The sequence below is a fragment of the Trichosurus vulpecula genome, chromosome 2 (genome assembly GCF_011100635.1).
Source record: "Trichosurus vulpecula isolate mTriVul1 chromosome 2, mTriVul1.pri, whole genome shotgun sequence".
Lineage (NCBI taxonomy): Eukaryota > Metazoa > Chordata > Mammalia > Diprotodontia > Phalangeridae > Trichosurus > Trichosurus vulpecula.
Window position 1 is genome coordinate 288645478 of NC_050574.1, and position 25692 is coordinate 288671169.

A 25692-nucleotide genomic window follows, 5' to 3' on the forward strand; every position below is an offset into this window, starting at 1 on the left:
TGGATTAGATGTTATCGAAAGTCTCTGCTAAATCCTCCAATCCTATGAGAATTGATTAGCCAGAGACACTGGCTAACTCTTTGCTTTCCATCTGCAGCTCTGCTTGGTTTGGACTCCACAGAACATGACCCCTCACTCATGATGAGGTAAGACCTGATATCTCATCACCATGCCCCTACCTCTTTGGATATTCAACACCTTCCCAAATCCCTCAAACTGCCCCTCCTCCTCTAATTGTTAGGGTGAGTGGTAGAGCACTAACCTCCTCCAAAGCTTGAGACTTTATAAATTATTCTCCGTTTTCCATCTGTATCTTTGCTTCCTTTGAACTCCACAAAATGTGATACTCCCTAAGTGTTGCTCCACCACCACCATTTTTTCAGCTTCCTTTTGTATGTTGTCTTTGCCCATTAGATTATAAAAACCTGGAGGTAAAAGACTATCTTTCCTTTTTCAATTTGTATCCCCAGTGCTTAGCACAGTGCCAGGCTGATAGAAGGTACTTAACAAAAGTCTACTGAATAGAATTGAAATCATAGCTCTTTGTACTAAGATGTGCGATAGAGGAAAGCCTAGACACTAAGGTTCGTTATTCAGTAAGTTCAGTTGTGTCCACTTCTTAGTTACCCCGTTTGAGATTTTCTTGGCTATACTGGAGTGGTCTGCCATTTCCTTCTTCAGCTCATTTTACAGATGAGAAACTGAGGCCATTGACTTGTTCGGGGTCATATAACTAATAAGAATTTGAGGCCAGATTTGAACTCATAAGGAGGTGTCTTCCTACCTTTAGGCCCAGAGTTCTATCAACTGTGCTACCTAGCTGTCCCATGCAACTGAACAACAATAAGTAAAATACAACTGACCACCAGCTATAATGGTAAACACCTGCATTTCCAGCTACTGGGAGGCTTCTACAAGTTGATCTCTTGAGTTTAGAAATTCTGAGTTGAGTGGACTATCACTATCAAGTTTCTGCACTGTGTTCCACAATAATATGCTGAGTCCTGGAAAAGTGGGCCCACCAGTTTGCCTAAGGAAAGGGAAACCACCCAGGTCAAAAACAGAGCAGGTCAAATTCTTCATGGCAGTTGGCAGTGGGATCAAACCAACAGTAATAACCCTTGAATTTCTAGTATAGGTGAGATAGGGAGACCCAAGTCTTTAAAAAAATACAGTTCAGAACAACACAACAGAACACAACTGATAACTCCTTCCCCCTGCCGCAACATCAAATAAGGTCTCATATAACTTGAAGTTGTCACAAAGAATGCCCCATACCTAGAACATGGCTGCAGAAGTTCTCCTCCCAGGTTGCAGGCCTCTTTTTCTTGTAGTTCAGGGCATTCCTGTCCTCCTCCTAGGGCAATATGTTTTATACTCCGGCTCCTGCTCCTAAATCCTGGGGAAAGATCCCCTGATTGACAAGTCTTGGAGCAGTGACTCCATGATGACCATTCTGTGGTTTCACAGTCTTTTGGCATGACACAGGACTGAAAGGTCAAAGGGAAGTTGTCTTGCATACAAAGGCTGTGAAAATGGAAAAGAGAAACATGAGTAGATACATTGGTAAAGTCTTGCATTATCTCAAAATTCATCTTCTATGCAAAAATGCTATTTCAGGAAGCCATAGTTGATAATATCTCAACAGAAATACCATTGTATCATAACCTGCTATGACATAAAACATTGCCTAAGATAGCCTCACACCTTGTCCAAGGGGGTAAAACTAGAATAGTGGGGATCTAGCAAATTTAACAATGGCCCTTTTTTGGGGGGGGATAGAAATGCACACATGAGACATTTTTAAGTTTATTATATATTATTAACATTTTCTCAATTACTTTCTTAAGTCTAGAAAAATAACAAAACAATGAATCAAGCCCTAATTTGTAACATTTGTGACTTCTGAGGCATAAATCTAGTAATTAAATTTAGCAATTTTAGCAATTTAGCAATCTACTCTCATGAACAGATTTGAGCTGGCTCCAGTACCCTCTGACTGGAATATATGACATATCTTGTGTCAGGCACCATGTGGAACATATTGTAGTGAAATTGCAATGTTCATTGTATTGGTTAGATGCTATATTTCTTATGAAGTTAAAATGCTTATTGAATCACTGAAGGTTTAATTTTCCTCCACAATAGTGATGGTTTCTAAGACTAAGGCCCATGGTCCAAGACAGCAAAACATGTGCCAAAGTCCTTTAAAACTAACCCTACTTCTCCAAATAAATGAGTAATTTATTACCACTGCTGGTACAATAAACTGCTCAGTGTATCTTGCCATTTTCTTTGATGGGATGAGAAAGCACTCCAGGCAGAATTTCTCTTAAAAGTCTCCTATAGAGAGAAGAGCTTTCCTTAACCCTTCCATGGTAGTAGGAACTATCTCTTGATTTGGAACACGATGGAAAAAACTCCCTGAAAGCAGAAAGATACTCGACTTTGACTTTCTTAAAAAAAACCAAAACAAAACAATAAAATCTATTTATCAGTGCAGGTTCTGAAAAAAAGGAAACCCTTCATAAGCAGTCATTCTCCAAAACTAACCTACTTCCTTCCTTACAAAACAACATCTCTCCCCAATTTCCAGGTACAACTTTTGTCATTCTTCACAATGAAAAAAAGAAACGCTGTTGTTGCTACTGCTTTCCCTTCTGCTTCTTGCTCCTCTCCATGTTTTATTTTCTCCCAGCTCTTCCAATTGAATTAACAAGTCAAGAATCACATCTCTGACAATAAAAAATAGCACTTGAGATTTGTCAATTGTTTTGGTAAATGGTGAGAAATAATCTGGTCTTGAACAGTAAGGATGTAAGGACTAAGCTGTCTTCTGCTGGTCAAGGACATGGTTTCCATTTTTATTTTCCAGTTCCTCAAACCAATGAAAAGGAACGTCTGATCTGAGACCTAGGCAGCTAGTGGCATAATACTTAGAATCCTGGACCTAGAGTGGAGGAGACCTGAGTTAAATTCAGATTTCAGACACTTACTGCTATATAAACCAATACAAGTCACTTCTGTCCGCTTGTTTCCTCAGATGTAAAACAGGATACCACTTAACCTCCCAGAATTATAAGTGTCCAATGAGATAGTGCCTGGCCCTTAGTCAGCATTACATAAATGTTAGGTAGTAGTAGTAGTAGTAGTGTAGTAGTAGTGGTAGTAATAGTAGTAGTGGTAGTAGTGTAGTAGTAGTAGTAGCAGTAATAGTATGCTATGGGATCAAATTCAAATAGTCAACTCTGTTATGGTTGTTGTTGTTTAGTCTTTTTCATCATGTCCAAATCATTTGGAGTTTTCTTGACAAGATACTGGAGGGATTTGCCATTTGCTTCTCTAGCTCATTTTACAGATGAGGAAAAAGAGGCAAAAAGGGTGAAGTGGCTTGCACAGGGTTACACAGCTAGTAAGTGTCTAAGGCTGTATTTGAACTCGGGCACTCTATCCACTGTGCCACCTAGCTGCCCTCAAGTTATATACATCGATTAAATAAACAACTTAATATTGCTTAAAGGCTCAGAAACAGACATCCGACCCTTAATTAATGTTGATATGTTCTTTCAAAGAGAAAATAGGCACTGCTTATTTGTAAATGGAAGAAGAAGAGATGCTTAAGGTAATGATGACTATTAAGTATTTATAGAGCACTCTGTAACTTGCAAATTACTTGACAAACATTCGTCTGGAAATGAAGTCTTGGGAGCTACAAATTGCCCAAGTAATACTTATTCCATCAGAAATTCAACGAAATCCCCAAAGTTAAGAATAAAACAAAATTTGCATTATTAGGTTGATAGATAACTGCCATCCTCCATTATTTTGCATTTATTAAGATAACCAGCTTTAATGGGTGATAAGATTTCTATAGGGAAACAGGTTTGAGATGCCTTCCTAGATACTCTTGATTTTGGTTAATCGCAGAATCTGAAATTTGGAAGGGATTTCACAGATCATCCAACTTTCAATAGAAGGCTTTCATTGACAGGAAAAGCGTATTTACTGAGTTGGGGCATTCCACATTTGGCCCCTTATAACCATTGCTAAATTTTTCCTTACATTGATCCCACATCTGTCTTTCTGAAGCTTCCACCTCATTAATCCTACTTAGGACCAATAAACAAAAGGACACAAAGACAGTTAGCTTGGGGAAGGGAAGGATAATAAAGTTTATCCATTAACAAAGAAATAAAGCTGATACAAAAAACAAACAAGCAAACATGTAAGATTGCTTGAATACATATGAAAATTCCACACTCGAGAGGAAAAAACAAAGCACTGTCCCATTAAAAGCAGAGATCAAAATATGCAATTTGTGGTTAATAAATTAGGAGTCAAATATAGGAAAAAACATTAACCTTTGGTAGATTGGCACAAATGCTAACCTGAGATCCAGTAGTCAAGTTCTCCCTGGGCTTCTTTTTTAGTTTTACAAATTGTCGTTTGATTTCTTTGTCCCCTTATTTTTTTCATCAAGTAATAATCAAAATAATCCTCCCTGCACTCTGCCTAGATTAGCTAGGTTTTCTTAGAACCAAAAAAGATGATCCCAGGTACAGTATTTCCAACTTATCTGCCCTCTCAGATGCAACAACAGTGAAAGATAGCAGAGTTTTGTGATATGCCCTTTTGAATGATTGGGGTGGGGGAAAGGGAAAGCACCAAAAGCTGTTTCAGGATATTAGAGGTTTGATCTTGTTTTAATAAAGACCAGTACAATCACACTATCACTCTGTGACATTCTCCCCCTCCTTTCTCTCTCTTCTTCCTGCCTCTCCCACCTCTTCTTCCCTCACTCCGTCACTTCTCCTCCTCCTCCTCCTCTTCTTCCTCCTCCTCCTCCTCCTTCTCCTCCATCTCCATCTCTCTCTCTCTCTCTCTCTCTCTCTCTCTCTCTCTCTCTCTCTCTCTCTCTCTCTCTCCCTCCCCTGTCTCCCTGTCTCCCTCTCCCTCTCTGTGTCTTTCTCTCCATCTGTCTCTTTCTCTCTGTCTCTCTCTTTCTCTTTCAGAGGCAAGAGAAAAAACAGGGAGGAAACAAGAACTAGAAACAGCAAATAGCATCACAGAAAGAAAGTCAGCAATAGAGAAAATTAATAGCAGTGTAAAAACTACCTGCGTATGGATATTAACACAAAGCTACCCTAAATCCCCAAAGCATATTGTACTGTGAAAAGCTTTAGGATTAAAACATTGGAGATTTTGGTTAAGTTAATTCAAGCCTAAGGAAAAATGAATAGCCAAAGTCTGAAAATGTGAAAGAGACTTAATTCAATGCAATTCAAACATTTATTCAGTGTCCGGAGCACTGCACTAAACACTGGAAGATGTGAAGTTCATATGACATGGCCCTTGCCCTCAGGGAACTTATGCCAGGTAGAACAGTGAAGTGAATAGAGTTGGGAGAGTCTTAAAAATCTTAGTCATTTACCACCTGTGCACATTTACTAGACTTGTGAGGCTGACCAAATCACTTAACTTCTATTAGCCTCAGTTTCCTCATTTATATAGATAGCATGTGCCAAGCACTTTGCAAACCATAAAGTACTATATAAATATTATCTTTTATAATATAGCACTTAATTATGCCTATTTACATGAATTTATTTAAATCTTGTTCTAAATGTTGTGTGAGCTATTTAAATATAACATTTATTGACACAGTAAAGTATAGGCCTTCCTAGAATTTCTAAGGAGTTCTGTTTTTATGGAACTACTTGAGTAAAATTATGTTAAACCTTCTTCCATTCATTCAAGTGCTGAGTCTTAAGCAAATGTTGGTGCTCAGACCACAGCTCAGACATAACCCATCTGGTAGGAAATTACCTAAACGAATAACAAAATGTCCAAGATGAAATAACAACCAGATATCAAATTTTACAGGGAAGCTAGAATATTTACCTAATTCTAACTTGTGGGAAAAAAAACACACTAATAAATGCAAAGAAGGAAGAAGAGATTAAAAGGAGAAAGGAAGAGCCAGAGTTGACATTAGCTAAGCCTGAATAGATTTGTGAAATTGAATGGAGCCCATTTCCCCCCCCGCCACGATTTTTATTTTTAGAGACATTTTAAGTACCACTAATGTAATCATATGAATAAAAATGCCAAAGATTATAACCTATTAAATGCATACTTGAGTGTTTTGTAAAACCCCTGATTGTTATAGACATCTAGCTGGAAATGGAAGTATTGTCACACTTTTACACACAGATGTTCAGAAATAGAGAGATATACGAGGAGAGTTAATAAAGTTCATCTGAATGCTTTTGGAGGGGAATTTTGAGGTCTCTTTAATCTAATATGTGTGTATACATATGTGAGTATGTATGTTTATATGTGCATATATATGTGTGTATATATATATATATATATGTATTTAATATAGAGAATCATACAATTGCTGAGGTGAATGGGACCTCAGAGGTTAGCCATGCCATACAATAATTGGCTGAAGAAAATTAAGTCGTTTAGTTGAGAGAAGAGATGACATGATAACTGCATTGCATTTGAAAGACTGCCATATGGAAGAGGGATTAACATGTTCTGTTTGGCCCCAGAAAGCACGACTGGAAGCAAGGTATGGACATTATAAAGAACATGATTCGAATTCAATAAAAGAAACCATTTCCCAGTGAGTAAAACTATCTAGAACAATAAAATGAACTGAAGAAGGAAATGGCAAAGCACTTCAGTATCTTTGCCAAGAAAACTCCAAATGGGGTCATGAAGAGGTGGACACAGCTGAAAAACAATTAAGCAACAACTGAAGAGTGGGAATGGGCTGATTTGTAAGGTATTGAGAATATCACTAGATATTCTTAAACAGAACCTAGATAACCTTTCAGGATGGTGTTGGAAAGGGTATTGTGGAACTGGATCATTGCTGAGGCCTCTTTGACCAAATCTGAAATTGTGATCCATAGTTCTGTCTCTATGCAAAACATGAATCTCCATGTCTATTTTAAAGGAATACTGTAGGAATTCATCTGACACCACACTTTTATTAATGTCATCTTGGGCCATCTTCAGTTGCCCTGATCTGTATCTTGCCACTAGTCCCAGATGGCTCTGGAGGAGACAATGAGGCTGGTGACTCTGCACAGCCCTGCCTCACTTAAATCCAATTCACTTCCAAGTCATGACATCACCTTTCTGCTATCATCCTCTTTGAGAATGAAGGACAAAAAACCAAAACTAAAATCCTACTGACTTTTTTGTATTCCAAATCCCACAGCTAGTGTTTATTGGGCTTTCTGTTCACTAGAACCCTCCCACCCAGGTAATTTTCTCATGGCCTACTTTCTAGCCCCATTTCCTCTATTTTATACTTTAAGTAGCAGATCATTTTCTTAAAGATTACAAAGAAATTCCAGTTGAAATAAAATTAATTGAGTTAAGGTTTCCTGTCCCTATTACCTTCCTATATGAGAACATTTTACCAGTAATTTTCAACTGACAGTTTTGCATAATGCAAATGTATATTTAATTGGTTCGTTTGCAGAGATTTATAAAAAAAAACAAAAAATCCATTTAAATTCAACAACTAAAATGGAAATTAAAATGAGACAACTTATATGAGTTTATCTTTTCTAACACAAATGAATTTTGTGTTAGGTTGATATTCAGACATACTATCACATTTAACCTGGGTAATAACCTCTCTTCTTGAATACTCAGTGAAATTGGACTCTGAATGTTTGTGATTTTCCAATTTCAATGTATTAAGTTATGATATTTATGATAGGTAATATCATAAAGTCATTTAAATCAAACCAACTGAGATCATGTATAGATAACATTCTGTGAATCCAAGTGTATATGCCAGGTATTTATTATTATTAAATGAAAATGCTTACTCTGACACAAACCTGTGATTGAATTGGTATAAAGAACTCCCAGTGAGGAAAAGCTCTTTACAAATGAAGATCAGCAATTCTTTCATGATAGATTTCCTAGAAAAAAGCCTGGGATAATAAGAGGTTAAGTGACTTACACAGTAGTATATGCCAGAGGCAGATCTCTAACCCAGGTCTCCCTCAGTCCAAATCCAATTCTCAATCCACTAGGCTACACTGTCACTTCTCACTATCATCATCATCATTATCATTATTAAATGAAGTCATCAAAGAACTCAACAAGGATATCAAGTCATGGTTAAAGATTATTTTTCTTCTAAGAAGGAAAATCTTTCAAATAGATTCCCTTTCAAATTCGATTCTTTTTCTTTTCTTTTTCCTCCCTCCCTTTCTTCCTTCCTTCCTTTCTTTGTTTCAAATCTACTCCACTAGAAATATTATTTATATCAATTGAAAATACCACCAAAGTCTAAAAAAATGCCTCTCAAATTTAGCATTATTTTCCCCAGACAGAACCTTACTTAGAAACTTCTCTAAAATGAACATAAAATGTTAGAGTAGAAAGAGACTTTAGAGTTCAGACCTCATTTTATTGATATTTAGAGAAGTTCAGTGACTTGCCAAAGGTCCTATAGCTATTTTAGAGAAAAGCCACATCTACAGATTCCTAGTTCTTTCTATATCACTCCCACCCCCATTCCAAAAAAAAAGTATGGTCTCTGAATCAAATAAATAAAATACTGAAATGCCAGAAAAAATAACCCATCCTTACTCATACCAAAACACAGGTAGAGGGGGAGAGGAGAGATAGAAGAGAGAACAGAAAAATAATCATTACCAATCAGTGAACATTTATTAAAGACTTACTATGTGTCATTCTGATACTCCCCAAAGGAAGTATTATAGGTAGAAGGGTGTATATACATACATACATATGTATGCAGTATGTGTTTGTACATAGTACCTGTAGTGGTGTATGTAGCACCTGTCTTTGTGTGTATTTGCATATACATAAACACACACACAGGTTACACATTATTATTTCAGATTTTAAATTCTGAGAGACCTCATTTGATTTACATTCTTAATGCTATTCCTTCTATCAAATTAAACATAACAGGCAATTCTTTAACTTATCTTTCAGGAGAACCTCAGCCTCTGTAGTTATATAAATGTGTCCTGAGAAGCCATGGTGAGTTTAAAAGGGACCTAAGAACAAACAAATTCCTGTTGATTTACAAAGTTTTGGCTACAACAGCTATTTAATAAAAATTAAAGCAATGGAGGACTACCAGTCAAGATGGCTGCCTGAAGGCATGTCAACCAGCTCTTACACGTCTTATAGCAAAAAATTAAAAATAGCATATGACTACATAATGAGCAAGAAAACCAATAAGCAGCTAAAGTGACTTCTTCGACCTCCAAATTGCACAAAATGTCAGGCAGAAGCCCATAGGAAACTGGACATGTGGTCACCTGGAAAAAGTAGGGCCAATGTAAGCAAATAATTTGGAAGCCTCCAAGAGTGACGAGAGATGAACCAGAGACACAGGTGATCTGCGGAGGAAGTGAGAGTCGAGATCTCCTTTGAGAAAGCCACAGGAGTATGAGAAACTCACATCACGGACCTTGGAAATGGCCAGGAATGGGAACAACTAGTGTGGTCATGGAAACTTTTGTAGTCAAATACTCCTGGACTAAAAGGTACAAAGTTCAAAGCTCTCTATCTTAAGATGCCATAGAAAGCCTTAAAAATCCAGTGCTTTGAACGTCAAAGGTCCAACAGGGTACTAATCCCAGAGGAAAGTCTGCTTAGGAATCCAAGTGAAGATGAAACAGGACCCATAACTATAACAGGAGAGAGGCCTGGCTCTGGTAAAAAGCCCTAATTTGGGAAATATGGGAGAGATGAGTAAACTAAAGAAGACACAAAACACTAAAAGTATTATAACAGCTGCAGACAGATCCTAAAACCTGATTAACAGGGATAAAATAATTTCATAAGTGTAAGCAGATAAAAAAAGAAAAAAAGTATCAAAAGGATTTCTTAAATACTTGGAAGAAATGAAGAAAGAGATTTTTAAAAATGAAATAAAATCTCTAGAGGAAAGAATTGAAAAGGCAACAAATAGTTTAAGACAGAAGGTGATAATTCTAGACCAAATAATGGAATCCCTACAAAGTAGGAAGTACAAAACAAAAATCTATGACTCCATGAGGCAGCAAGAAATGTTAGAACAAAATCAAATAATTATAAAGTTGAAGAAAATGCAAGGTATTTGCTGTCATAAATAAAATGACTTGAAAAACAGAACAAGAGAATTTAATAATTTAAGATATTTAATAATCATCAGAATCGCTGGAAATCCCAATTTAAAAAAGTCTACACGCAGTTTCAAGAAATCATAATGGAAAAGTCTAGATTATTTAAACCATGTGATAAAGTGAGTATCTAAAGCATCCTCTGAAAAAAAATCATCCTAAAAGAAATCCTAAAAGGAAAAGTTCCAGGAATGTTATCATCAAAATTTAGAGCTTCTGGGTCAAAGAAAAAATACTGCAAATATCCAGAAAGAAAGAGTTCAAGTACCATGGAACTAGAGTCAGCATCACACAAGATTTGACAGTTTCTACTATAAATATAGGGAAATCTTAGAATACAAAATTTCAATAGATAAAAGAGATGAGCTTATAACAAAAATAACTTACCCTGTAAAACTGAGCATAATTTTGTAATGGGGGGAAGGGGAGGTTAGGAACTGAAGGTAATGGGCCTTTAATTAAATAGACTTTTAAACCATTTATTAATGAAAAAGTCAAAATTAAGTATAAAATTCTAAGAAAAACCTAGAAAGTTAAAATTATTGGGGCAATTGGAAGAGGAAGCATGAGGCTAAAGAAAAGAGATTCTACTGTGAGGGAAAAAGTGTCCCTTCAGAACTTTAATGTCTTCTAAGGGTAGTAAGGAAGTTAATTAAGAAAAAGAGAGGACTTGTGGGTAGATTGGCTCTTTTTCTGAGAGTTTTAATGTGAAAAAGAAAAGGGAAGATAAAAAGAATAAACCTCCTTTAATTTAGATAAAATAAACAGTGTAGAAAGAAGCAAGGAGGGGGTGGATTTGCTTTCCTAAGCATCCTACCTAAGAATGTCCACCCCACGGCTTGGGCTTTTTTAACTCAAATGTATCTCACAGACAAAACTGAATAAAGAGATGTGTTTTATTTCATAAGGCAGCCTAGTATAAAAAATTTTTAAAACATACAATAAAAGAATCATTGTTATCTGACTGAGAATGATGAGCCATCCACAAAATGAAAGAGAAAAATTAAGGTGTACAGTGAAACAATTAAACCAGATCTTTAAACCCAATAGGTAAATCAATGATCAGGGAACACAGTGGCACCAAGAATAATATAGCAGGCTGCAGCTTTGTAAGGCTAAGCAGAGGGGAACGTTGCTTGGGGTGTTTATCAAAAGTTAAAGCAATCAATGGGTGAGCCGACAAAGGCATTAATTAAAACTGCTGTCTTGCCCAAAATTGAGAAAGTGACTTTCAGAAAAGCAAACACATTGAATGACATCATGAGAATAAAAAATAAACCTTCTTATTAAAAAAAGACACTTAATCAAAGTGATAGTAAAAATGTCAGAAAAGAAATGCCTTTGGCCCCTAAAATTCCATATCTATAATAAACAGCAACAGATCTCAAGGTAAGTTTAATTAAAGTTTTAGAAGGGAAAAATCTTTAAGAGCTGTGAATGATTAAGTGGAAACAAAACCAGTATACTATAAGCTTTTAAAAAAAGGATTGTTATTTTTTTTACCCAAATGTTCAGCACAGTGACTGGAACCCAATAAGTGTTTAATAAATATTTGTCAAATTGAAATTAATGATGTAAGCTATTTGAAATCACACAATAGCTGTGTTCATCCATACACACATACCAGATTCCCATTTACCAATGATATGATTTGAAAGTTTTTGATCCCTTCAGAAAAGCTCTTTATATCCCTTGATCTCTAGGTCATCCATTAAGCTGAGAAAATAGCAATAGCCTTTTGAACAGCAGTGGGAAACTTGATATTGCTCAAATAAAACAGTGTTGGAACAGGTTATTTCATGAGGTATCATTCTTCCATTCCCATGGCAAAAAAAATATGTCACCAATTAATACCTTATTCTCTCAGAATCAAAGTCATTCCGTGAAAGTAAATAATGTACTAGCACTTTCTTAATAATATATTCTTCACGATAACAACAATAGTAATAATTGACATTTGCATAATGCTTTAACATTTCCAAATCACTTTACATATGCTATCCCATTTGAGCAACAATCTTATGTAGTAGCTACTATAGATATTATTACATCCATTTTGCATATGAGGAAGCAGAAGCTCACTCAGAGGGCTCCAGTGAATTCCTCATGGCCATGCAGAAAGTGTTAGGGGTAGGTATTATTTTCCTGCTCAACGTCAAGCACTCTATTCAATACACTATGTTATCTATTTAAAAGGAAAAAGAAAAGTTCAACAGTTTAAGAACCTGAGCTACACACACACACACACACACACACACACACACACACAACCAGAAATGTCGTGTTTATATCAATTTTTCCATCAAAAAACACTTATTATGAGTCTCCTACGTGCCAGGTACTGTGTTATGTACAAGCTTATAAATACAAAAGCAAAAGAGTGCCTACCCTCAAGGAGCTTACATTCTAACAAAGGTACAACATATCTAGGGTAGTGATAGCCCAGGAAGAGAGTTTTGGTCTAGGCCAGTGGTCTTCAAACTTATTTGATTATATACTTTTATCTGTTTCTACGAATGCACACCATTATGTTTATATATACTATTGCTTGGCTCATGCTTCAAAAATGAAAAGGGAGAGGGCAGGGCTGTTAATTCTTCATCAATCAATGCCCTGGGGTGCAGAAACTGTCTTCCAAAGGTTACCTGCTGCATGCAGCCTTACAGTGATCTAGGGTGAGGGCAAGGCATAAGTATATTGAGGTTGGGGGTAGGGGGAGATATTCCGAATGACACCTGTTTCTGTCACTGCCTGTGTAGAGCTTAGTCCTTAGGGATTGACAGCCTGCATGAAGGTGAGGAAGTTAGGAGCTTGCACAGTGAAGGCTAGGGGGCAGCCTCAAGGAGTGTGTGGTCATAATGAGTGAAGGGTAAGTATGGTTGTAGTAGGGACGAGCCATACAATTATCTTCTGAGGTAAGGATAGGATGCAACTCCATTTCCCAACCTTCTGATTGGTTAATCCAACACTTTCTAGGGTAATGTCACTGCCTTCTTGAAATCATTCCATACCTATCCAGGAAGTCATGATTCTCACTCTGGAAACCATTGGTCTGGTTAGTCACAAAGATTACTAATGGAGGCATGAGGCAGTAGATTGCAACACCATCCCCAGTAGTAGTGGCAGTATTGATTTAACTGCCATCCCCAAGAAAGGAGTGGAGGGAAGGGAGGAAATGCGGCTCTGAGTCCAGTGTCAGGGGAATTTAGATGGCAAAATGGGGTGTCAAGCATTGTCCAGGACAAACTAGATGTTGTAGATTGGTTGAGTTTCCATTCACTCACCAATCAACAGCTCAAACCCAGGGTAGAGTTTTAGAGATAGAGTAGGATCTACTGCTGCTGGCAAGGATGACAGGTATAGAAGGTCAGGGAAGAATATTTTGCCAGGATGACTCACATGTCCAAACAATAAAGATCAAAGTAATTTACAGGTTCAATGGGCTACACAAAAAAAGGAGATAATAAGAAATATCAAGTCACTCCTTGACAGTTTCTAATTGGAAGTGGCCCAAATCAGTGTGAATTATCCTGAGTAAAATATATTAATTCTCTAAGATGAAAGGAAATAAGAATCAATACAATCTTTCACATCCCTCTTAGGATTTACAACAATGTAAGTACCTAAGCAAATATCAAGCAATGATAATGGTAACTGCTGTGAAATGTGTATTTTTGATAATACTAGTGTCATTGAAAGGTATTTTAATTTTGAAGAAAATTGGTGATGCTTTGATGCTTTCATTTAAATTGTCTGGGGAAAATTAAAATAATAGTTCTTTCAAGATCTTCCTGATATTCAGATCGAGTTTCTCTGAATATGGGCAAAAAGAAAATAATCATGATTTTGAAAACATAGCCACTGTTATCACACATCTGATTTCCCTTTGCTCTTCATTTATGTGGCAATTCCAATTAGTGTTGATACAAAACCTAATACTCTTATTAAAGCCAACTCTTTTAACTCAATTTGTAATTGTAAAAATGCTTCAACTTGGTGGTATAATTATCAGAGAATACGAAACATATTTTGGATGTGAGAAAACTCATAAGAAGTCCACAAGAACAACAAAACTCAAAAGATAATGAAGAATTCCATGGTACCCACAAGCAAGCTGCAATATGCCACAAACAAGGGATTGTACTACAGCACAAGCATAAGGGATGCTTTCCAAAAGATGTACAGTAGGGTCAAAAGAAGAAAAATTCACATAGTAAACCTACCATCACACATACACACATATACACACATCCATGCACATACATACACAAACGCGCACACACGCACAATTCTATTTTTAAAAGTTAATGTCATTGACAAAAAGTAATATGTATTTCCACCTAAAACCTGGAAGACAGGTGAAATTGAGTTATCTACATCAATAGCAGCAAAGTTTCTGTTCACTTCGATAGCAGCAATGCCTTGTTCCTTTGTTAAACTCTTGGACAAAATATGAAATGTGTCTGTATAAAGAAATTAAAGGATATAAGTGGTTACAAATTGTAGTATCATATAGAGCAATAAATGCCTAATCTATTAAAATAGCATAAATATGCCTGAGATTTTGGATTTCTTTTTTTTAAATTTTACATATACAAACATGTTGCAGATATACAATATTACATATGTGCATGTATATACATATATGTTATATGATAAAGCTACTGGAAATAAACCTATAAAATACTAAAGAAATAAACATTTCAATATTTAAGGCATCCTACCTTAACATCGCATTTTTCCCATCACTTCTTGTACACCGAACCTGTCTTGCTTGATAACCTATTTCTATATCCCATGACTTGGAATGATGATGAGGCTTAGAGCTTTGGTGCTTATAAGTGACCCGCTCTTTTGAGTCAGAGCTAAAGTCCAGAATAGTCCTTCCGCTTAAACTAACTTCCTTAAGATGAGGCAGTCTACATTTACTCCAAGGTCCAACTTTAAGGCTAAATATGTATTCCTCTTCCCCAAGAGGACAGGGGATGTGAGAGTCACAGGCTCTCGATTCCGTGAGATTTGGACACATCACACCTCCATAGAGTGGAGGGGAAATAACTGATCTAGTCCTGTGCTGCAGCTTCTTCCCACACCCCTTGCTGCACACAGACCACGGTGAGAACTCAGACACAACACAATCCCGGGGACAAGGAATGAGGCAAGCTTGTTCTGTGGGTGGCTGAGGTGCAAAATATTCACAGATTTCACTGATAACCACAGTTCGGTTCAGTTTTTGAATACAACGTACTGTCCGGTGCTGGAGTCCATGCTGGGCTGTCACACACTCAGAAGTCCTGGGTCTGACTTCACCATGAACTGGAGCCAGCACACAAATCTGCCACTCTGACACCTCCCACTCAAAGAGTTCACCGTGCCAGTCACATACTCTAAAACAGCTTCTCTCCTTTTCAGGTTTATCAGCCTCTTCGCAGTTTGACAGAAGACTTGTCCAACCTTCTAGGTGAAAGCACCACACTCCTCGAGTCTGAATACCTCCTGGTCCACAGTTACCTGTACATCTCCCCCATGGACCTAAAGGGGTTGAAAAAACAAAGTGAAAAATTATTAACATATCTCCCCATGCTTTGATTTAAATTAAAAGAAGTGTCTATTTTGTGTACTTGAAGAGGTTCAAATAACTACTAAACAGTCATATTTTTTATTAATTTTATTATTTTTGCTTTTTACATTTTCTTCACTCCAAAATATATTCCTTCCCCAACCCCAATATCTATATAAATATTGATATAGATAATGTATATATACAGAGAATTTAAAAAGCAGTTCGCAAATACTAACCAACATATCAACCAATTCTGACGGTATGTGTAATGTTCCACACATCATCCAGCAACATTTATAAATGAGAGGATGGGCATTTTTTAGCTCTTCAGGGCAAGATTGGTCCTTATTACTATATAGTGTTGTGTTTCATTTTTCCCCTTCCATTTGCATTGCTGTAGAGTTTGTGTAGATCATTTTCCCGGTTCTGCTTACTTCACTCTATACAAGATTGAAGAAGTCTTCCTAGACTTCTCTGAATTCTTCATGTTCAAGGTTTGTCAGAATTCCATGATATTCTATTATATTCATGCACCATAATTTGCTTAGCCATTCTACATTTGATGCAGGATTATGGGTTTTGTGCAACAAGATTGTAAAAGAGAGAGATTTTTTTTTAAAAGAAACAGGCATCTAAGTAAATATATTCTTCCAGACTTGAACAATATACAGTGCTAGTTGGAATACAGGTCATTTCCAAATATAACCTGTTCTCCTCAAATAAGTTATCTTTGAAAACTAAAAATAAGTTGGTATGCAATATAAGAATAATGCAAAATTACTATATTTTAAAATAATGGCATATTTGGAGGAAAAATTTCCCTCCAAAGAGTAAAATTGAATTACATTGGAAAGCATACTGGGTTTGTAATATCATGACCTGAATTTCAGTCTCATCTCATCTCTGCCAGTTGAGTGAGCTTGGTTAGCCTCTGGTGACTTTGTCCTCTCAGGGATTAGATAAGAGGACATTGAACTGTATGACTTTTAAGACCTTTTTTTCATCTCTAAATCTATAACTTTATGAAATCATGTTTGTAGAAGTGAGCCCTTTGCTGGAAATCCCTCCATAATTCAATGCTTCTGATAACTCTATACCAGAATACCCCCTCTCAGTTTAATAATAATTACTAATAAAAATAGCTATAATAGTTAGCATTTACATAGCACCTTTATAAATAAGACCACATTTGATCCTCACAACAACTCTGGGAGGTGGGGTGTGATTAGCCTCATTTTCCAGTACAGGAACCTGAGGCAAATAGAGGTTAAAGAACTTGCTCAAGGTCATGCAACTAGTAAGACAAGACTGGAACCAAGTTCTTGACTCTTGGCCAAGTGCTCTATCCATGAAATATATCCAGAGTATTCAGTGCCATACTAAAAAATATTTTATAGAGCTAGAAGAAATGATAAAATTCATCTAGAAGGACAAGCGGTCCAAAATTTCAAGGGAATTAATGAAAAGAAATGCTAGGGAAAGTGGCCTAGCCGCATCAGGTATTAAACTGTATTATAAAGTGACAGACATCAAAACCACTTGGTACTGGCTAAGAAACAGAGGGGTAGGTCAGTGGAATAGGTTAGGTACACAAGACACAGTAGTCAATGAATATGGTAATCTACTCTTTGATAAACCCAAAGAATCCAGCTTCTGGGATAAGAACTCACAAAACTGACAAAAACTGCTGGGAAAACTAGAAAATAGTATGGCAGAAACTAGGCATAGACCAACATCTTACACTCTATACCAAGATAAAGTCCAAATAGGTACACAATTTAGATATCAAGACTGATACTATAAACAAATTAGGAGAGCAAGGAATAGTTTACCTGTTAGATTTATGGAGAACAGAGGAATTTGTGACCAAACAAGAGTTAGAGAACATCATGAAATGCAAAATATGTAATTTTGATTGTTGGTGGAATTGTGAACTAATCCAACCATTCTGGAGAGCAATTTGGAACTATACCCAAAGGGCTATAAACTCTTCATACCCTTGACCCAGCAATACCACATTTAGGACTGCATCCCAAAAGAGATCATAAAAGTGGGGAAAGGACCCACATGTACAAAAATATTCATAGCAGTTCTTTTTGTGGTGGCCAAGAACTGGAAATTGAGGGGATGCCTATCAATTGGGGAATAGCTGAACAAGTTGTGGTATATGAATATAAAGGAATACTATTTGCTATAAGAAATGATGAGCAGGCAGACTTCAGAAAAACCTGGAAAGATTTATATAAACTGTTGCTGACAGCCACAGTGTGTGATGACTGACTTTGATAGACTTAGCTCTTCTCAACAATGCAAGGACCTAAAACAACTCCAAAATACTCATGATGGAAAATACCATCCACATCCAGAGAAAGAAATATGGAGTCTGAATGCAGATAGAAGCATACTATCTGTTCTCTTTTGTTTTGTTTTGTTTTGTTTTTCCTTCTTATGATTCCTCCTATTCATTCTAATTCTTCTATACAACATGACTAATGTGAAAATATGTTGAATGAGAATGCGTATTGAGAGCCTACATCAGATTGCAGACCCTCTTGCGGAAGGAGAAGGCAGGGGGAGGCAAAGAAAATTTAAAACTTATGGAAGTGATTGTTGAAAACTAAAAATAAATAAATAAATTTTTTAAAATATATCCAGAGCCAAGGTATACCAGAGAAAAGCACATTGAAAAAGAAATGTCTTGCCATCTCTTTTCAACATCTGATGGTCTTCAGAGATGACAATAATCAAGTGGATATTAAAGGCTTCTGGACTCGGAGTCAGGAAGACCTAGAATCAACACTTACAAACCATATGACCTTGGAAAAATCCCTTAATTCCTATGAGCCTCAATTTTCTCATCTCTAAAATTCTTATACCAGCCACCTCAAGGATCTGTTTATGAGAAAAGCACTATGTGAATCTTGTATAAATATGGCCTATTATTCCCTACCTTTCCCCTTCCCCCAGTTCCTATAATCCCAATCTATAATTTCCCATCATGCTCTGCTTCTTTCAAGGGGCCAGGTCCATAACAATCATAGCAGAGTCAGAATTCTCCCTCCCCTTTCTCCATAAAACAATTGTTGTTGTTGGTGTTCACCCTTCCTTCTCAAAGAGGATCAATGACATCAAGAGGGTGATGTCTTCTCTTGCAAGTGAATAGGGTTTAAGTGAGGCAGAACTGTGAAAAGTCATCAGCCTCACTTTCTTCTCTGGAGTCATTGGAGTCCAGTGGCAAGGCATAGGTCAGGATGACTGGAGGTAGTCCTGGATACAGTGGAAGATCTTGGCCCTTTTAAGCTAAGGCTTTTCCTAAGTCTCAGTTTGTCTGAGGCAATGCCCATTCAATAATTAAAGCGTAGGTAAGAATTGAGGCAAAAGATGGCCTAGTTTGTCATCACAAAAGAATCAATCTGGGAGGGGAAGACCCTCAGAGTTTCTGGCCAGAAGAGAAACCCTACACAGGAATATTCCCTGGGCCTACTTTAAGGTCTCTTGCCCATCAGCTTGAATCCAGACTTTTAAGTGACATAAACTAAACTAACTTTATTGTATCTCCAACTGCTTTTTAGACATCTCAAACTGGATGTCCTATTGAAATCTTAAATGCAACATGTCCAAAAGTGAATTCGTTACCTTTTCCTCAAAACCCTCCCTCTTTCCAAACTTCCCCATTACTGTTGAGGGCACCATCATCCTCCAAATCCCCCAGGCTCTCAGTCATCCTCAGCTCTACGCTCCATCCCATCTCCCCCTCCACATCTAATCTGATGCTATGATCTGTTGATTTCACCGTTGTAACATCCCTCTCATCTTCTCACCTCTTACGTTGCCAGGACCATGATACACGCCAATATCACCCCATGCCTGGATCATTGTATTGGCCTGATGGTTCGGCAGCCTGCCACAAGTCTCTCGTCCACTACAATCTGTCTCCTCTGATCTTCCAAAAGCACAGGTCTGACCATATCAACCTCAACTCTGTAAACTCCAATGGCTCCCTAGCACCTCCAGGGTCAAATATAAAATTCTCTCTTTAGCGATAAACACCCTTAGTAACCTAGCCCTTCCCGCTTTCAAGCTTTCTTATGCCTTACATGCATCAGTCCATGTACTCTGTGATACAGTGACACAGGCTTTCATGATGTTCTTTCCCCAAGACACTCCATCTCCTAACCCAGGAAATATTCACTGGCTGTCCATTGTGTTTGGAATGCTCTCCCTCTTCATATTCACCCGCTTTTCCTGCCTTCCTTCAAGTCCTGAAAATTTCCCAGTCCCCTTAATCCTAATGCCTTCTCTCCATTGATTCCAATTTAACCTGTCAATATCTTGTTCATAGGTGTGTGTGTGTGTGTGTGTGTGTGTGTGTGTGTGTGTGTGTGTTTTGAGGCAATTAGGGTTAAGTGACTTGCCCAAGGTCACATAACTAGTACTATCTAGCCTGATGCTAGATTTGAACTCAGATCCTCCTGACTCCAGATCTGGTGCTGTATCCACTGTGCCACCCACCTGCCTCTTTTTCATAGTTGTCTTTCCCATTAGACTGGGAATTCCTTGAGAGCAGGGGCTGTCTTTGGCCTTAGTTTGTATCCCTGGTATTCAGCACAGTGCCCAGTAACATAACATGAGCTAAATAGATACTGACTGACTGACAATCAATTAAAGACCCTCCCTACTCATACTTTGGAGACAAATAAGACAGAGACACCAGAACTTTAAAAGGGATTTGGGACTGCAGAAGAAACTCAAACAGATGGATGGCTCTCATTTTCTAGCTCCCCAGATCACTCCACTTCTCCAAGAGCTTTTCCATCAATTGCAAAGGTGAGAACTTCAGTATCTCATGGAATCTATGAGCTCTACCACCCTCCCATTCCTTTATTTCTGCTCCATGATAACCATAAGCATCAGTTCCACTGGAATCAATTTATAGTAGAGACAGCTAGGTGTACTAGGGAACATAGAATACTGGGCCTTGAGTCAGAAAGACCCGAGTCAAATTCTACCCGGACACATACTAGTTGTGTGACCTTGGGCAAGTCATTTAATCTCTTGCAGCTTCAGTTTCCTCCTCTATAAAATGGAAATGATAACAGGTGCAATATCATACAATGGTGTGAGACTCAAATGAGAGGATGTATTACAGATGTAGTGTAGGGGGCAGTTAGATGGCACAGTAAGTAGAGCACCAGCCCTGGAGTCAGGAGAATCCGAGTTCAAATCCGGCCTCAAACACTTGACACTTACTACCTATGTGAACCTAGGCAAGTCACTTAGGCCCAACAGCCTTGTAAAAAAAATGGCACTGTAAACCTTAAAGTGCTGTAAAAGTGCTAGCTACTGCAAGTCAGAAATATCAATGAAGTCCCATAAAGAAAAGAAGTATAAAGGCTTTAAGGAAGAGGCTTCAGAGAAATAATAACAATACACTGTGATTAGTATTTTACAAGTATGTGATTTGATCCTTGCAACAACCCTGGGAGGTAGGTACTAGGATTACCTCCATTTTAAAATTGGAGAAATTGAGGCAAATGTGTTAAGTGACCTCTCAAAGTCACACAGCTAGTAAGCTGTTCTTCCTGACTCTAGGTCCAGCTCTCCAGTAGTGTACCACCTAGCTGCTAGAGTGCCTACCAACACTGACCCCTGGTGTATTCTGAAGACTCGTTAAAGCAGGGGATGGTGGGACCATCAGTGGACTTGAAGATGAGAACCCTATTGCAAAGAAAGAAGCAACATGGCGTGCCATGAAAAGAGGGGAGTGCTGGATTTCGAGTCAGAATTGAAGTTGTTGCTCCACGTGGAGAAGTTTTTAACATCCTGGGCTTTACCTTCCTCATTTATTAAAGGTGGTGGATGGAGAGGCAGAAGGTAGGGAGAAAGTGGAGTCACTGACCTCTGTGGTTTCCTCCAGTTCTAGATCAATGATCTTACTTGATCCTAACAACACCCACTATAGTGCTAGTTTTATCTCAAATGAAATAACATATATAAAGCACTTGCAAACCTTAAAGCCTTATAGAAATGCTTACTCTTTTTGAACACCTAATGCATGCCAGACACAGTTATAAAGATGGGGATACAGAGATAAAGGAGAAAATGTCCCTGATTTCAAGGAGCTTAGGCTTTATCAGGTGAGAACACATGTTTACATATTGTAATAATTAAGCCATAAATAAAAGATATACAGGGTCATAGAGAGAGGGGAAGGCAAAGATGGCTAGGGTGACGAAAGGTTTCATGTAGAAGATGGAATATGAGCTGAGTCTTCAAGGGAGGAAACGAGTGCATGCAAGATAGGGGATAAAGCCAGTATAAGGGAACAGATGGGAAATGGAATGGCCTGGATGAGAGCAGAAAGGACAGTTTGCTTGAATTGTAGAGTATTGATAGGGGAATGGTATATTATGGTGATGGAAAGTCAAGTTGAGATGAACTTATAAAGGTTTTTAATAATGAATGAAGGAGTTTTGACAGTGAGACAGTGGAGTTTATCAAGTAGGGAAATGACATAGACTCATGCATTAGGAAAATAACTTTTGTGATCTCTATGGGGGTATAAATAGACCCTCAACAGGGAGTTCCTTGAGAGCAGGGGCTGTCTCAACAGAAATAGGAAAATTTGGAAAAGGTTTGTTTGTTGTTGTTTTGGGGGCAGTGAGGGCAATGAGTTCTAATTTAGAAATGTTGAGTCCGAGATGCTTTTAAGATGTCCAGCTCAAAATCTGTAGCAGGCAGTTGGTAATGTAGGACTAAGAGACTAGGGCTGAAAATATAAATTGGGAAGTCATCTCCATAGAGATGATAACTTCATGGGAACTAGTGAGGGCACCATGTAAGAGAATGTAGAAAGAAAGAAAAGAGAAGCAGTGTCCAGGACAGAGCCTAAGGGATACACCCTTCACCATGGTGAGAAGTTATGGTCAGGATGATTATCCAACAAAGAAGACCTGCAAAGGAACAATCAGACAGGAAATGGCAAACCAGTCCAGTATATTTTTGCCAAGACAACTCCAAATGGGGCCACAAAGAGTTGGACAGTAGTGAACAACAACAACAACAACAAAAATTAGACAGATAGGCAGAAAACCAAGAGAGGGTAGTGCCATAAAACCTAAAACAAAGACAGAATATGCATTAGGAGACTGGTCAAATAAAGATCAAGAAAGCTGGATTCCACTGTAAGGATGAGAAACCTGAGAGTCAGAAAAGTTGGGACATTCAGTTCTCAAGGTTGCAAGGAACAGGGTGGCAATTAGTAACCAGGTCCTAGGACGAATATGTGTTAAAATACATAATTTTTTTCTTTTTTTCTGGGGGGAGCAAGTGAGGGCACCGAAAGATTTAAGAAAATATCCTACTGTCTGGATTAATGGTAGAAAAATCTGGGGAATTTAATTTTTATCATTATTATTATTAATGTTAAAGCTTGGCTCTTTTGTTAACCCATAACCACCACTGGAATCCCTATATAGAAGGCGGGTGGCAAGTCCAGAGGGCAAATTTGCTTCTTGTCCTGAAAATACTTAGATGTATAAAGGGTTAAAATTAGGTTTCTCCACAAACACTTGAACATGCAGTCTAGACACGATTTAAGGTTATCAGTTTAAACCATGTAACCTTTGCCTCTGTACCAGCATTGTAATGACTACAGAGGCCATTCACAACTTCCACAGCATACTGATTTTTACAGCAAAGATAGAGAAAGTACACCCAGATGTGATCACAAATCTTGTCTAATATTAATTTATAAATGTGCCCGCGTGTTTGTAACACATATATGTAGATGGCTGAAGAAGCTAGCAATTGAATTTTAAACTATATTGACAGTGAAGTCAGAGTCGAGCTATCAACGTGCCTGAGCCATCCTCACTCACCTGGTAAGAAAACAGTCCCAGGGAACTATTCTGACCTTAACCTTCAGTCAAGTCAATCATAACATTCCAACTACACAGCAGTGCTCACACTTTTCAAACCTGATGTTCCTGACAAAGCTAACTTTGTTAGGCTACATTGTCGATCAAATGCTGTGACTTGGGGAAAAGATTACTGCAGGTGACATCATACCCTTCTTTGGGCTTAAACAGCTTAAAATGTCTTCATGAGAACAGTCACACTGTGTTTAGAATGAGTTCTGCTTTTAATGATGGAAATTACCTCCAATAAATCCACATACTTATCGCTGTATATTTGCTCTAGTGAATGACTGCTCATGATACAGCAGAAGCAATTATTTCAGAGCGTAAGTTAACCATACACAGAAAATAGCAGTTTCCTGAATTGCTGTTGCTATGCTTGAAAAAATTTAATGCATAATTGTACAGAAGAATATTCTTTTTGTGTGGGAAGGTTGGGGGTGGGGCGTCTAGACTTATCATTTCATTCATGGGGCAAAGAAGTGGTACTGATACTCTCTAACTTTCTTCCCTTAATAGACTGGTGACTTATCTCTTATCTGTACTAAGTCTATCTCATAACTTTCCTGTTTCTATAGCATGTACCAGCATTCTTCCAACCACCTGGGTTCAAAACCATCCCTCTCATTTATCCCTCATCCATATCCACTCAATTTCTGTGTCTTATCAATTCTACCTTGTCAAAATTTATTTCATCACTCCTCTCCACTCTCACCACACCACTCTGCTTCAGGTCTCCATCACTCCAACTGTTCTCCTCACAACCAATTTCTCCTTATCTCCCATGCATCTTTCTCACAGCTACAAAACTGTTATTTCTAAAACACAAGTCTGATCTTATCTTTCCTGCTCCAAAATGAGAGTGATTGCCAGTTACAAGTATGGTAAAATACAATTTCTTCTGTTTGGCTTTAAAGCCATTCATGATTCAAATCCACTCTAGCTTTCCAGATGGATCGCATTACTCTATGCTCTCGTCTAGTGGTATCATTGTTCTTCCTTCATTTTCAAAGAGAACCAATGACATCGTGGGGTGACGTCTTGACTTGTGTGAGAATTGGATTTAAGTGAGGCAGAGTTACACAAAATTGTCAGCCTCATTCTCTCTTCCAGAGGTAATCAAAGTCCGATGGCAAGAAAAAAAGTCAAGATGACTGGTGATGGCCCAGGGTGCAATGGATGACCTTAGCATCTTCAATGCCTGACCACGTTAAAACATACAGTACCTAGTGGTAGCAAACCCAAATAAAAATGATCCCTGCTCTCAGCATACTGACTTAGAAAACCACAAATGAACATTACCTATGTTGTATAGTTTGATTTACTTTGTTAAAAATTTCCCAATTATATTTCCATCTGATTCTGGCTTGCTCTTTATACCTCTGCTCCAACCAAAGTGGCCCTCTCACTTTTCCCCATACCTGACACTCTATCCCCCAACTCAGTGCCTTCAAAAATCTATTCTCTATCAATGGAGTATTTTGCCTCTTTTTGGAGCCCTTACATCTTTTCAAAGCTCAGTTGAATAATTACTTCCTTCGAGAAGCTTTTCCAGATTCCTCCTAGTTATGAGTGACCTCTGTCACTTTCCAATTATTTCATATGTATGCATCTACATATACATCTATGTTATTTCCTTTTATGTAAGCATGTTGTGCCGCCTCAGTATAATTTAAATTCCTTGAGAGTAAGGATTGCCATGGTTTTGTATTTATATCTCCAGCAACTATCACAGTACTTGGCACATGTTAAATGTTTAATCATAATTGTTGATTAGTTTCTTGAAAATTCCCTGGGGCACTGAGAAGTTAAGTGGCTTTCCCATGTTTCTACAGCAAGTCAAAGAGAGAGCTGAAATCTACAACTTCCAGGCTCTAAGGCTGGTTGTGTATCCATTACATCATGTTGCCACTCTGCTATGAAATTACTGATTTCAAAATCATGTTCAAATGAATTTCTTCATGATTCCCTTTGATTTCCCTCAATTTTGAAATTTATAAACTGAAATGCTACTTCTGCCTTGACTGGT

General features: G+C 37.8%; 1 protein-coding gene across 1 annotated transcript in view; it reads right to left on the bottom strand.

The window, feature by feature from the left end:
• THSD7B (thrombospondin type 1 domain containing 7B) overlaps positions 1–25692 on the bottom strand; it is a 1008764-nt gene that overhangs the window by 800785 nt on the left and 182287 nt on the right. The window contains exons 2-3 of the mRNA XM_036746882.1: positions 14906–15713; positions 1279–1527 (exon numbers count right to left, since the gene is read on the bottom strand). Of these exons, the coding sequence (XP_036602777.1) occupies positions 1279–1527; positions 14906–15713 (1057 nt within the window). The remainder of the gene's footprint in view (positions 1–1278; positions 1528–14905; positions 15714–25692) is intronic.